This window comes from Zeus faber, assembly GCF_960531495.2.
Source record: "Zeus faber genome assembly, chromosome: 13".
Taxonomy (NCBI): domain Eukaryota; kingdom Metazoa; phylum Chordata; class Actinopteri; order Zeiformes; family Zeidae; genus Zeus; species Zeus faber.
In genome coordinates, this window is record NC_137198.1 from 14,301,483 (window position 1) to 14,316,555 (window position 15,073).

At 45.4% G+C, this 15,073-nt stretch overlaps 1 protein-coding gene across 1 annotated transcript in view; it reads left to right on the top strand.

The window, feature by feature from the left end:
- evla (Enah/Vasp-like a) overlaps positions 1–15,073 on the top strand; it is a 33,654-nt gene that overhangs the window by 12,934 nt on the left and 5,647 nt on the right. The window contains exons 2-5 of the mRNA XM_080011957.1: positions 4,336–4,504; positions 4,721–4,901; positions 13,778–13,835; positions 14,009–14,070. Of these exons, the coding sequence (XP_079868083.1) occupies positions 4,336–4,504; positions 4,721–4,901; positions 13,778–13,835; positions 14,009–14,070 (470 nt within the window). The remainder of the gene's footprint in view (positions 1–4,335; positions 4,505–4,720; positions 4,902–13,777; positions 13,836–14,008; positions 14,071–15,073) is intronic.

The following is a 15,073-nucleotide window of genomic DNA, read 5'->3' on the forward strand; positions in this document are numbered from 1 at the left end:
TTTTATTATTTTATTATTGTAGACACCCCTCAACTCATCAGCTATGACGCATTTATATTCTGTGCTTTGGAGAGGGGCAGGAGTGCCATCTCCGTATGAAAGCGTTGACAGTACAATGAACAAATCAGTTTAAAATACCATGTTGTGCGGTTGCTAAATTTAGCCCTCTCTTCTGCCAGTTGTTCCGATGACACACCGTTGTGTAACTCAATATCGTGTTATTTTAATGTCGGCGATTTATGTTTTTCAGCAAACACAGGCCGCACTGTCATACTCCCCCCCGCCCCCCGCCTCCGCTCCGTTTCTCTTTTCCCTCTCATTTCTATTTTCACTTCTCCCCAACCCTCCGACGCGTCTGTGCTCTTTCGCAAAAACCTCTCGGTTAAACGTCAGGCGTGGAAGTTTTGGGCCTGTGATTTTTGCAGAAGCAACTTTTGGGACCGGCGATTGTGTGATGTGGCCCCTGCCCCGGCTCCATCCTGCCATGTGACCATCAAAGACACCACTGTGTGTATGTGCGCGCGTGTGTGTGTGTTGTACACGTAAAGACGTAGATCTAAATATATACGTGTCTTGGTGGTCTGCTCATGTTATGTAGTTGCTTTTGCTTCTGGTACAACCACACCCTAAAGTCAACCAAGCGGCACACTGACACCCCGGCACCAACTTGCTCTTTTGCTACTGACGTTGCTCAATCAGCGACGTCGGCGCGGAAGGAATGTTTTTTTCTTTATTTCTGACTCCTTTGAAGCGAACTGAAAGCGTTATCGTCAGGCCCGAGGCATGCTAGTTCTGTGCCCCAAACCAGTCCAGAAATAGGGCTTGTTTTTGTAAGGAGATCCATCAGAGAGAGATGGAGCCGCCTCCCCTCCGCCTCCGTGGTCATCTCGCTTCTGAAGAGCCTGTCAGAGAGCGGTTACAGAGTCTAATTTAGTGTGCTTTGAAATGTGGTAAATAATATTACCTCTGTAGTTTAGCGTAATTGCTCTACATTTACAATGGGAGCCGAGTTCAAAATGTAATTGCGTTGCCAGATTTCCCTACCTTCGAGTCCGACGGAGCGGTAACCGGAGAAGGCAATGATTTTTTTCCGCTTCTCAGCCTGCCCTGCTATTCCTTTACATCGTGGTGTCAAAGGGGAAGATGCCTGCATTTTGCGTGGCACCTTCTCCGTCTGGGTCTCCACGTCAAAGAGCATTCTTTTTTATTCATACTGGATTATTAAGAGTGGAGATTTTATTATATATGGATTTGTTCGAGGCACAATGCTCACCTCTGCTTGCATTAAGATAAATAAGATAAACCTTTGTTAGTCCCACAAGGGGGAAATTTACAATCACAATTCACATTAGTGGCATGCTTGACAGTAGTCCCTGTTTCCGTTTATATTTATTGTGTGGCTATTTTCAAGCATTTCAAGCAAGTTTCACTAGTTTTCCACCATCCACAGCTGGAGATGTGAGGGTAAAACTCTTTTCGACAGTAATTTTACTGTGAGGAAATGGCTTTGTGTGTTAGCAGCATCATTGTATATTGGCAGCAATATTCAGATTACCTGTGTTGAAAGCACTTTGATGGATATTTGAGCTGTTGAGTTTGCTCTGATGTGACATTATTGCCTTGGGGTAAGTGGAAAATGTAATGTGGGGTGAATACTTGATTGATGGTGGGGGGGGGGGGGGGGCATTTCTTTAGCTTTAAAGTGATACTCCAGAAGTTTTTGTTTGTTTACCTATATTTTCTACTTACTGGTGATGGGTTTGATTTTTAAATATGATACTTACTGATCCTGCAGTCATGATACAAGGGAACCATGACAGAATTAATTCAGCTTGGAAACTAAAACTAAATTCGCTGTGTCCCTCAATGACGCAAAATGGGAAGAAAGTCTCACAGCAAATCAAATCCATTATTTCATAAATTTAGGATGAAAAAATCATTTTATTTCTTGCTGGGACTAGTCTATATACTGTGTGAATATCCCTGTGCCAGACACTATTATGCCAAGCAAGAAATGAAGGTTGAATTCACGTGAAAATTGTATTTATAGACCTACAACAAAAACAAATGTCGAGTTTCCCTCATTTCTAATTTAGTTGTATTAACAACTTGCAACCCGTTTCTGAGATGTGTATGCATGGGGAATTTACCGGGTTGTAAAACCCGGTAATGGACTCGAGTTTCTGGCTGGTTTCACTCCTCACATTTAGAAGGACTTGATGCTGCCCTCCGACTCGACAGTGTTTGGCTCGTCTGGACTCGGTTGAAGGGATGACAAAGGGATCGGAATTGGAATGGATTCCCCTTCCAGTCATTCAAATTCCAATTACAATTCAGCATCCTGAATTGAATGGTTTGAATGTGGGCCAATTCCTCCAAATTCTATGCCTCCTCCAGTCCGCCTGAAGCCGCCTTCCAGCAGCGAAGCGGGGATGATCATTCGGGAGGCGCGCAGCACTTACGTCGGACGCTCTCCTAATTCATTGTGCAGTTCATCGAGGGCCTTTACGTTCAGCTGCAAATTAGGATCCTGCGTCTGGAGCGGTGTTGCTCTAAGCCGCCCAGACGACAGTGAGTACCGGAATCTGAGCAGGGGGAAGTTAATTGGGCCCGAGCCGTGTGTCAAACCATGGGGATATCTACTCCCTCACACCACGCTGGCTTTCTCCATGGGGGGGGGGGCAGATGGAAGGATGGGAGTGGGGGGGTGGGAGAGGAAGAGAGAGGTCACATGTTGGCATTTGAATGTTACGAGAGTCCTCCGGGCCTCGGAGGAAACTCACCGCTCGCCGATGGCTGCGCTGAAAGACGAGATGCATCTCGGGGTTTAACCGGTCCGAGTCGTCGCTCTTCGCATCGAGTTACGGACGAAAACACTCGCTTGGTGAAGATCATTTTTTTAAAGCAACTGCACGAACGACACGTATAGCGGAGTTTAACCCCATACGTGCGGTGCGGAATGTTCCTTTTGAAAGCTATTTCTGGTTAAGCTGACAATGATTGCCTGTTTGGTTGAGTTGATTCTTTCAGTGGGCACTTGATTCCCTCTTATCTTCAAACAGCTAATACAAACAACGTTAAATCCTCCTTGACAGACAGACCCTCCCTGTGGCGAACGACTAAATATATAGATATTATATGCGCCATCTCTAAATGCACACGCACTCAGACACGCGCGACGCCACCGCCGTCTGAACGTTCGGAGTGCTCGTGAGCGATGTTCTTCGCTCCGTCTTTCCTTGTCCTCTCACCTTCAGACTGTTAATGTGGCCGCATTTAGAGCCCGGCGGACGGAAACTCGGGCGGCGAGGTGGCGGAGGTGAAAATCAGAGCTGCAGTTTAGTCATTTCACAGGTTCACCTCGTGCCAAACCAGAGCTGTGAGGCTGCTGTGCAGCGCTTGGCTTGACTGCGAGGGTGTTGATGGAACGGTCACACAACACAGGACTATTTTTTTATGGCCTCTAGCTGCATTAACAGTGCAAAAAAAAAAAGCCTGCCTTGAAAGTACTAATTTCTGATGGCAATTTATCAAAAAAAGTACAAAACCATATAATTGAATGGCCAAAATGATCTTGTCTTTGTTTCAGGGGATAATACCCTGTGAGTTCTGTGGTGGTAAACATAGTAATTTGGAGAAGTGACTTCATTATCTTTTACTGTGTGTGTGTGTGTGTGTGTGTGTGTGTGTGTGTGTGTGTGTGTGTGTGTGTGTGTGTGTGTGTGTGTGTGTGTGTGTGTTCGTTCGCTGATTTTTTTTTTTTTTTTTTTTAAGCACACCGTGTTATTATCCCCCCGTCTTTAGCACACCCAGTCCATATGCCTCTGTGTCGTCTCAGAACTTTAAGGGATATGGAATTATGATGCCACCACGCCACAGTAAACGACAAGAGGGAAAGGGGCTGGGCTCGGTTTGAGGTTGAGGTTTTTTTTCCTTGGCTTGTTTATAGGGTTTCAAAATGGGTTTCAAAATGGCCGCCCTTCCCGCCATATGGGGAAGGAGCAGTTGGATTCCTATGGTGGCAACATTATTCCGTTATTCCTAACGCAGCAGCTTCTGGTGGTGACGTTTGAAAGGTGTGGCTCCCTTATGCCCCATAATGTTACCCAGTTAATCATACAGTAGTTGAAGTCGCTATAAAACCAAATACACCGATATGGGCGTATATGGGTGGACACCATCTCGCTGTAAACCAGTTCCACCACGGCACATAGGATCCAGGCACAGAAGACCTTTTGATGTGATTTTTTTATTTTCATTCATTTGGTTTTTAATACTCCAATCAACAGAATATTTCACCCGGACGCCCTCTCTCTTTTCTCTCTCTCTCCTCAGTGAACAGAGTATCTGCCAGGCGCGAGCCTCGGTCATGGTCTATGACGATGCCAGCAAGAAGTGGGTGCCAATCAAGCCCGGCCAGCAGGGCTTCAGCCGCATCAACATCTACCACAACACGGCCAACAACACCTTCAGGGTGGTGGGCGTCAAACTGCAGGACCAGCAGGTGAGACAGGACGTTGTTTTTTTTTATTTATGGAAATGCCTCTGACATTGTGAAGACCCTATCAAGGCAAGTGTACTTAATAGTTAAAATTCACTGATTTACTGTATGTGAAGCTTTTCTTTTTAAAAATATGTACTTTGCAAAACATACTCTTCGTTACAGGGTCAGACTGATTCTTTCCTTCCCTCCCTGTCTCCCTCCACACCCCTCTATAAGGTGGTGATAAACTACTCCATAGTGAAAGGGCTTAAGTACAACCAGGCCACTCCTACTTTCCACCAGTGGCGGGACGCTCGCCAGGTCTATGGCTTAAATTTTGCCAGTAAAGAGGAGGCCACCACCTTCTCCAACGCCATGCTGTTTGCTCTCAACGTCCTCAGCTCACCCGACGGTGGAGGTAACAAAAATAATTATGTACAGTACATTATATTAAATATATTATATTTTATATACATTTACGGTTCTACACTTTGCACAGTTGATTATAATTATTTGAACATACACTGTACCAAATAGTCATTGGTACGTTATTGCTTTTTTCCATGGACTCAATGTTCAGATTAGTCTAATAAAGGAACAATCATAATCTGGTAAAATTCCCAGTACATTTCCATATGCAAGTGAAGTGAAGGATTTCTCCATTTATTGAGAGCCAGTTTTATTCCAGAAACAATTCAGAATCTCTGCTGAGAGCTTGGGGTGGCATGGTAAGAAGGTTTTGTCTGACATTGGATGCTGGTCGCCTGTGTGGATGCAGATTCCCATACACTGTATTTTGTACCCTGGATCTTAGTGCTATTAGTTTTAGTACTTTGGTGGAAATTATTTATTCAAGACTACGACAATTAAATTGTAATAATAATTTAGCATTGGTGATGAACCCTTCGGGATCACAGGAACTCCATTTTGTGTGAAAGCACTGTCATGTCTTATTATAAGGGCCATTCCGTGGTTTTCTGATTTGGGGCACTCTTGTGATTCGTGATATTTTGTCCAATTCTGTCTCTGTGTTTTTCTCCCTGTAACAACAGGCTCATTGTATAGGCATATAGGTAAAACGAGCACATTAAGAAATATCCACCAGCTATAATGGCTTTATTGAAATAATAATGTTTTTGCATGTGTGTGTGCTGCACACTTACTAATTGTCAGGGCTAAGCTGTTTCTGAAAGTCTCATTGAATACATTTTGATTTTACGTCAAAGTGTGATCTCTGCACAGCTAAACTCTACTGCCCTCTGCTGGTCTCTGATGCATACTGCAGTAGGCCTTTGTTCAGCAAATATCTGGGAAAATTGGTGGCATCATAGTAGAAATTTGATGTAACAGTGCTTCACAACAACATTTTTGTAATATCTGTTGTGGTTTTGTAATGCAGTGACTGAAGAGAGCCCATAATCTGACCTAATAGCAAATAAAGCAGCACCACAAGGCATATCACATTGGTTTACATGGATGGTTACTATAAATTATATATTATATTGGGACCATGACCTGTATTTGGAAGCTAACCCTACTTTTAGTTTACTAAATAGTTTCCCAACAGCTCCAGTTACAGTCTACTTATAAGCTGTGTGTGCGTGTGTGTATGGGCGTCAGTAGGCATTGGTGTGTGTGTGTGTGTGTGTGTGTGTGTGTGTGTGTGTGTGTGTGGGTGTGGGTGGGTGGGTGTGTTCTTCAGTGTGCATGTATAAGATGTTGATGTGTAATTTGTGAGCGTGTTGCTCTGGTGTCATCCCGATCCATTTTCGTAGCTTTCCTATTGGTGCGCTGTCCGGCTAAAATATCCTATGGAGCCGTACTGTCTTACCCTTCTGGGCTCATGTGGTACTCCTCCTTTTTTTGGGTGCATTTTGATGTGGTATCATGGGCCTCCTCACGCAAGTCTCTGTCCTTGGGATACAGGGCTATCCTGCATGCAAAATTTACCCATCTCTGCTGCTATCACACAGTCTGTGTTGGTTCCCGTTGTTGCTGCTGCCAGAGTCCTTTGCCGGATAGCGCTGTGTCTCAGCTCTTCGCGACCAAGCCAGTCCCGAATCATCTAATCTCGAAGTGCTAGTTATTTGGAAGCTAGTTATTTGGCGGTTACAGAGCGAATAACACTGGTACGTCTGAAGAGGTTATTTCACCATGCTGACTCCAAAGATGTCACCTGGTAACCTCAGAAGGGTCTCTTCCACCATCATCATCCTCAGTAAGTAGTTTATAGTGAAAATATGAAAAAATATTCACTTGTGTTTTCCTTGGGCTATAAGTATTCATCGTGGGAAGAGGAGGACGGACCTCTATGTTGCCCTGTTAAGCACCATGATGAACGCCTTCACTGTGATGATAAAGATTGTGTTATACATGATCAGCCAAAACATTAAAACCACCAATAATTACCACTATTGTTGTGTAGCTACCCCTTGTGCCACAAAAACAGCTCTGACTTGTCGAGGCATGGACTCCACGAGACTTCTGAAGGTGTCCTGTGGTATCTGGCACCAAGACATTAGCAGCAGCTCCTTTAATTCCTGGAAGTTGCGAGGTGTGGCCCCATGGATCAGGCTTGTTGTTCCAGCACATCCCACAGATGCTCCATCGGATCAGACCCTAACCCCGCCCATCCACATGATGTAGGAGAAAACGTGATTCATCAGACCAGGCCACCTTCTTCCATTGCACCATGGTCCAGTTCTGACGCTCACGTGCCCATTATAGGAGCTTTTGGTGGTGGACAGGGGTCAGCATGGACACTCTGACCGGTCTGCGGCTACACAGCCCCATACACAGCAAACTGTGATGCACTGTGTGTTCTGACTCCTTTCTATCATAGCAGCATTAACCTTTTAGCAATTAGTGCTACAACAGCTCTTCTATGGGAGCGTAACAGACGGGCTAGACTTCACCCCCTTCACACGCATCAATGAGTCCTTGGACAGCCATGACGCTGTCACCGGTTCACCGGTTGTTCTTCCTTGGACCACTTTTGGTAGGTACTAACCACTGCATGTGGGGAACACCCCACAAGAGCTGTTGTTTTGGAGATGCTCTGACCCAGTCATCTAGCCATCACAATGAGGCCTTTGTCAAAGTGGCTCAGATCCTTACGCTTGCCCATTTTTCCTGCTTCCAACACATCAACTTCAAGAACTGACTGTTCACTTGCTGCCTCATATATCCCACCCCTTGACAGGTGCCATAGGAAGGAGATGAGCAATGTTATTCACTTCACCTGTCACTGGTTTAATGTTGTGACTGATCAGTGTACTTCCCTGTACCACAGTGGTGGTGTATGAAGGAGTTTGAAGAGTCAAGTTTAATGGTCTGATACACAGCACTAAAGCCAGTAGCAATTATTGTTGCCAATGAATTGTTTGGACTAACCTTGACGATGTCAGTAAAAGATAAAGCTTACAGTTAAGAAAAGGGAGAACACACACACACACACACACACACACACACACACACACACACACATACACGCACACACACTATTCCCCTATGCCTGCATGCTGTGTTTATAGGCCTGATCAGGCCCTCCTTCCCCCCTGGGCCTTCTCTTCCTAGACTCCCTCTCACCACAGCAACAGCCAAAGCCACATGTCAGCAGTAAAAGGAAAAAAACACACAGACACACACACACACACACACACAGTCTGCCTGTAATGTCATATAGCACAGCTGAGGTCGATAATTGTCTCCCACCCTATTACCATTTGCAGGTGTGCTGTGAAGTGCTGATATTGTGTGTTGTGTGTTCTCACCTTTTTCCTCGACGGTGGCAATCATTATCATTTAGAAAACATCGTAGTTGTTTCTTCTCTGCATGTATCATGGCTGCGTTCTTTCCTCTTCACATTCATGACCGATCTTGTTAATTAATGTTTACGCAACAGTATCTTGCTGTTGCCGCAAACAGTCGCAATCAGAGTGACGTTTTGGCAGCAAAACAGAAGGCCTGTGTTGACTACCGTACTGCCGTCACTGATCATCTCGTTGTCTCTCGCTGATTGGGATCATCGCACTCCGACTGTCGACAAATGCGAAAAGTTTCTTAATCAGGTCAAAGAACAATGCCTTTCTGTTTGTTCCATGTTGCCCCCCCTTTCTGCTCTCGGCAAGATACCGAACTTCTAGGCTACCGTATACATGCATCATATTTTCTAAATGAGTCGGTAGCTTTGGCAGCAGAGCAGATACTCGAATTAACAAGCGGCGCTGAGAAACGTGTCAGAGAGAGAGAGAGAGAGAGAGAGAGAGGTAATCAAGACCTTCTCGGAGGCATCTCCTCTCCGCGACTACCCCGTTAAACAGCAGGGAGAGAACAGAAATCATCCAAACAAGTCGATCGCAGCGGGATGAGAAGGCCGCCTTGACGCACGAGAGCAGATTCCAAAACATCTGCTCCCTCCGCCTGGCGAGCGCCGCGTTTTCTGTCGTCACGTGCGCTACCCTTTCACCACTTCAGACACTGGGATTAATCCCTTCACACACTTGGAATTGCAAACCACCTCACGAACACACGGTGACCTAAGAAGCTCTCTTTGCTCTCCTTGCATGGTGTTGCCTCCCGTTGACGGCCCCCCCCCCCCCACCCGTTGCCCCTGCCCCCGCCGCTCCCGTGCTCCCAGACTCGGCGAACGGAAATATCACCTCTGGGTGCTGTTAGTGTCACAGTGGGCGGCAAATTTTAATGGCTGGTATTCTGGCTATGCGATAAGTGCTCTCCCCGATGCTGAGCTCAGAATAGGGTGTCTCGTGGAGTTGCTCATCAGGGGCTGCTTTGGGAGGGGCTGAGGACCCTCCTTCCATTCGCCGGCGCTTTAGGTCAGCAGGCACAGAATCGAATGCACCGTGGCCATATTTCATTCTGAGCGCAGGCAGTCTTTCCATATGGCATAGTTAGGCCTGGAGCCTCATGCACTAGGGGGCTTTGTGAATTTGTGTGGGCTGGTTTTTATTTATTTATTTATTTGTCTATTTTGTTTATTTATTTATTTATTTATTTATTTATTTATTTATTTATTTATTTATTCAGGAAACGCCTCCGTTTTCCTTTGTCACTCCAGTGATCGGCGCTGTGCAGCACTCGCATCCCATAAATATCCCAATCATTTGAATTTGAAAAAAAAAAAAAGGCCCTTCGAGAACATACAGAGTGGACACGACATGGTGGGTGGAGGAGAGGAAACACTTGTAGTGTTGGGACTTTCGTGATGAAAAGTTCTGCTCTTTTTTGAGATTGGGCCCTTCACATGAATGGAATCCTCACTGGCTGCGGGGCTTGAGACTCGCAGGTTTTTAGATTAAAGTAGGGATGTACCGATCAGATCATCAGTATCGGTATCGGCTCCGACATCGGCCAAAAACGGCTGGATCAGATGTCGGAAATAATATAAGTTGTAATCCGATACCATCGTCTGATAAATATGCCCCCGAAACGCTACGGTTGAATGCGCTTGAAGTCGGTGCATCGTATACACACCTCATTAACAATGCTATAAATTAGCAGCAACATAGAGCGACAGCATAAAGAGAAGCCACATGGTAACCAGCACCAGCAATAACATAGTGAGCGAGACAAGTATGCGTGTGGAATTATTTTAAGACGCAGTGCAAGAGAAATTTCAACACGACAAACTTGGTGAAGCACTCGCAGGTTGTTGTTGTCTTAATGCTAATTAAGTCTAATTGAGTTGTGCAAAGTTAGACTTTAAGTGACAATTAAATTGTTCGGCAGTCAACTGTTAATTGTCAACTGTTAACTTAATAAAAGGAAGCAGCGTTATTTTACAAGTCATGTCTTGGGCTTCGTATTTCTTTCAGAATCAGATTTGTTTTATTTTCCCCAGGTTAATTTACATATACTAGGAATTCCTTGTGGTGCACTTCAGTACACACCATCAGCATTAAAAAAATAAAGAATAAAGCTTAACAGTCTGGGCAAAAATGGAGAATGAAAATAACAATAATATGAAACAGGATAAGAATTTAAAAGAAAATTCTAATTGTTAAATGTGAAATATATAGAAATTAACGAAACACAACAGAAATCGTCAGATAGGTATTTAAGATATACAAATGCGATACTATGCACAGGATCTCGTCTGTTTTCAGAGCGTTGAGCACCAGGTTGTTCTGGCTGCACCGGGAAGCCAGGTGGTCAGAGATATGTCGGTGCAGCCCTTGGCATGCAATTTTGGGGAAATGAAGACCAGTTTGAGTGTGATTCTTTTTTTGGATGGCTAACATAAGCAAATTAACAGTTTACTTGAGATACTTGAGACAAAAAAGATATTGGAGCCCTTAAGGTTGCGGAATTTGGTTTCGAATCGGAAGTGAAAAAGTGGTTTCGTCCCATCCCCTAGACTCCTACAAGTCAAAAACGGTCACAGGTCCAAGTGCTGATTTTTCCATCCAAGTCCTGTTCTCTGGATCAAATGATTGGAGGAGACATTCATAAGACTCTGTGGCTGGGGGAGATAAATCGTTGGATGAGCACTTCAGCCTCGGAGGACTTGGGGTTTCGATGCCAGGTGACCTTTTAAAAAACCGCCAACACGAGTGCACGTTTAAAAGCGCCCGGAGACGGCGAGCCCGGTGGCCTGATGGACTTATAACCGTACACAAAGTACACGTCCGTAGATGTCAGGCGGGTGACTGCGGTGCGGTGTGGCCAGCTGCGGGGCGTCTGTGGGAGGGGGGCTTGGCGCCCCCCAGACATGGGGCTTAGGGGGAGCGATGGCGCTCGGGGGGGCTTTCCGAGAGAACACTGTTGCGCGGCTGATGTTTCGAAACACCTCAGATCTGCTGGTCTTTGAGACTTACCGATGATTTACTTGTCTCCTCCAGTCATCTGATTTATCCATTAACCCTGAAATCATTGTCATATCTTGGAGATCAACTGTCGTTTGTGGTGTTAATACAAGGCTATGTTGATAAACTGCATAACATGGTAGTAATGAGCTTGAATCAATAAATCCTCGATATTTTACATGTAAGTTCCTTACGCATTTTTTAATCGCTGTATTCTCAAAGGTTTTTTGCTGCTGGGCTAAATATTTCCCTTGTATTCATTCCATTTCAGTGGATTTATTTTTTTTCGCTGTGGAATTCCTGCGGTTGGTGTCACATTGATAATAAACAGCTTGGCCTTTGGGGAAGATTGAGAGTAAATGATATGCTGCATCCTGTGGTCTGACTTTTCATTCAAATCCAGCCTCTGCTTCTGAACTGTTTTATTGTAAGTTTAAGAAGTGATATGGTCAAAGGTGAGTGGATTGAATAATAACTCAGTGACCTGGGTACACATTCCGCAAAGACTGAGCATTCATATATTTTTATCATATTGTTGGACGGAACATATAGTTGGCAACGATTTTAAAAGCCTCATGTCACCTGGAAGTGAATCTAGTTAATCAGGCTAAAATCTTTCTTATATTGGTAGACTTATATTAACCATGCTACACTATGCTGTGAACAACAGACAGATGAATGACAATTTTGGAAAGGATGGCTGGGAGAAGAAGAAGAAGCTCAACTGCTTGATATCATTGTTGTCTTTGGCGAAGGGAAGTGGTTGGAAAAAGACTCACAAGAGGGATTAAGAGGGAGAAGTTAAAACCGGAGAAAATCAATTCAGGGGGGAAAGCTGATTAAAGAAGCCAGCGAGAAATGCACGTGGGCGGAAGGGAAACAAGCTCAAGAGGGATGGCAGCGAGGAGGGGGGGGGGATTCTCACTCTGGTGCAGAGACAGGGAAAAGGCTGGAGGAGTAACAGAAGACAGGAGCAGGAGGAGAGCGCGGAGGGAGGGTCAAAGAGTGTGTGAGTAACAAGACAGGAATGGAAGAGAGAACAAAAGCGCACACACTGGAAACGGAGACAAAAAATGGAAAGAAGATGGGGGAAAGACAGGAAAGGAGAGACTAGAGGGAGGAGGGGATGGAAGGCTGGGTGCGAGAGAGCGGCACACCTCGGCGAGATGCTGATACCTGTCTGTCAGAGGTGTGAGCTCTATTTGGGTTAAATGATATGGACGTTTTTTTTTTTGTTTACCTTTGGCTGTATATGTTCTTACCTTGATATAAGTTCATGAACTGCTGCTCGCTGTTACATTACTTGCTGTGTGAAATACGATTTCATTTTTTCTGCTGTTCCTTCCTTGGTTTTAGCCGTCAATGGAATCTCAAAATCATACTTCTGACTAAAATATGAGGCATTTCGGGTCATATGCCAACGTATCAAAAAGGCGGTTCATCGTGGGTAGGCTGATGATTATCAAAAAAATCCGCTTCAACAATGAAACAACTTCTTGCTCGCCAACACTATTTGTTATATTGTTTAGTTTGCATGCTGCATTGACACAGACATGTTTCTGATATACTACATACATGACAATACAACATACTATCTCTCTTTCTCACACACACACGCACACACACACTCACACAAACTCCTGGCCAATTCACAACAGCCTCATATAAAAACACCCCCCTAGGCAGGCGTGTCTGCAGAGAACACTCAAAATAAGCGGAACAATGCTATATATATATATATATATATATATATCAAAATCCGATTCTTGACATATCGGCAAAATTGAAGAAATAAAGTTTCATTCACTGAAACCTTGAACTCGATTGCGATCGGCATGAATTCCGCGCCCTCGCGGCATGGAAGCAGACGGACGTATGTTGTAATAATCCATCGACGGTGCCATCGTGCAGGTTTTTCCATCAAAACGCTTCTTCTGTGCGCCGTGATTGGCTCAGAGACAGAGAGGGCGGGACATCCGGTGAGGCGCGCTCTACGTTGTCACTGTAGTGTTTATCAGTTTCGTACTTCTCTGAACAACACAGTGCAAGTTTTAAGTTTCATCAAACGTTGTAGGTGTGCAAATAAATTGTTAATAGCAAAATAATCTTTATAAAATGATTGCATTTCACGCCCCCCCCGCATTTCAGCTTTTATTGCTTTCAGGGGAGCGCACGTGTCTTTCGGGGGGGGCTGAGCTCCCCCTGGCTCCCCTCGTAATTCGAACACTGGTTGAGCTGTGACGAGGTTGAGTGATCTCAGGGTGGTGAAGCATTCCGAGTGGGTTCTGACGTTGCACTATTGGCTTCTTTTTTTCGCGGTTTTGATTGAACAGTGTCCGGTGTTTCGAAGGTTACGTCATTGTGCCATGACTTTACCGCTGGTCACACGAGGGTCTTCGCCCTCCTGGTCGAGCGTCAACCAGCCGTCGATATTGTAAAATACAATGCGGTTTTGTCTCTTGACTCCAGGTCCGGTCGTCCAACGGCAAAATGGACCGTCCTCGGAGGACGGCGAAGCACAGAGGAGGTGAGACAATCCCCGTCCGAGATGGAGTCTAGACGCTCCGTACGGACAAATAAACCCCCCCTAAAGACCCCGCGCAACCCGGTGGAACTGTAGCGGTGTTAACTCGGGAGTTTTAGACGCTATTACCTCCTGCAATGCCTTCAGCTGTCTGAGGAAAGTTACCTTCTGTGTAGGATGATGGAGCAGCATCAGATGCAGGCGCATAAGGAGAGGGAGCGACGAACGTCGGGATCAGGTGAGGCTTAAGTAAACACAGCCGCACCCAGCTACGCACACACTTATCGGTTCAGCGGCGCCGGCGTATACTCTCGCTCTCCCTCTCTCTCTCTCTCTCTCTCTCTCTCTCTCTCTCTCTCTCTCTTTTCTCTATCGCGCTCGGACACACTTGTAAACATGTGATTCTTCCAAAACAAGGAGGGGTAGAAATCTGTGTAGCCGATGAGCCTCGCCGGACGTTTTCCGATAACAAGATCTCGCGGCACACTCCAGAAAGACGCGCACTGCTGAAAGACAACCGTGCCTGGCGACAAATGTATATTTGAACAGTTGCTGGTCCACTTACAATGTTTGATCCTCTCACAATGTAAACAGATCATTTTCACTGATAACCTCAGAAGTCCCAGAAGGCAATTTCCTCACGGAACAACAACCAAAATCAAACCCAGCTCTAATAGCCCCGTGTGGTGAACAGTGTTTTTCCATAAGTACTTCCCTGACTTAATCCTCCCTGACCCGTCCCCTGTCTGTATGCCCTTTTTGCTTCTTTTATTCATGAACATGGACATGTCCAATTCTACCCCCGCTCCCCGTTAAATCACAAACAGATTCCGATGCCCTGCCAGTGAAGCTACCAGCACCCCCCACCCCACCCCACCCCACCCCCCACCTCCCCGTCCCTGCAACATGCTCTACTGCCATCTCTTTCTTCCAGCTACTGTTGGGGGGGGAAAGGCGACATGCTTTTGACCATGGCTGTCATGTTGCATTCTGCTGCTTCTTTTTGATGATATTTTATTGATTATTTCTTATTTGCTCTCGGCTTCCGTTTTGGACTGCTTCTAATTTCTCATCTTTACTTGCTTGGTTGCTTTAATTGGTTGCTTTTCATTCTTCTCACGTTTTTCTCTTTTTCTTTGTTCCTTTGTTTGTCGCCCTCCTCCTCCTTCCTCTTCCTCGTCTGTTTATCTTCTTCCGCTCTCTGCTCCCTGGCTTCTCTTATCTCTCCCTCCTTATCTCTC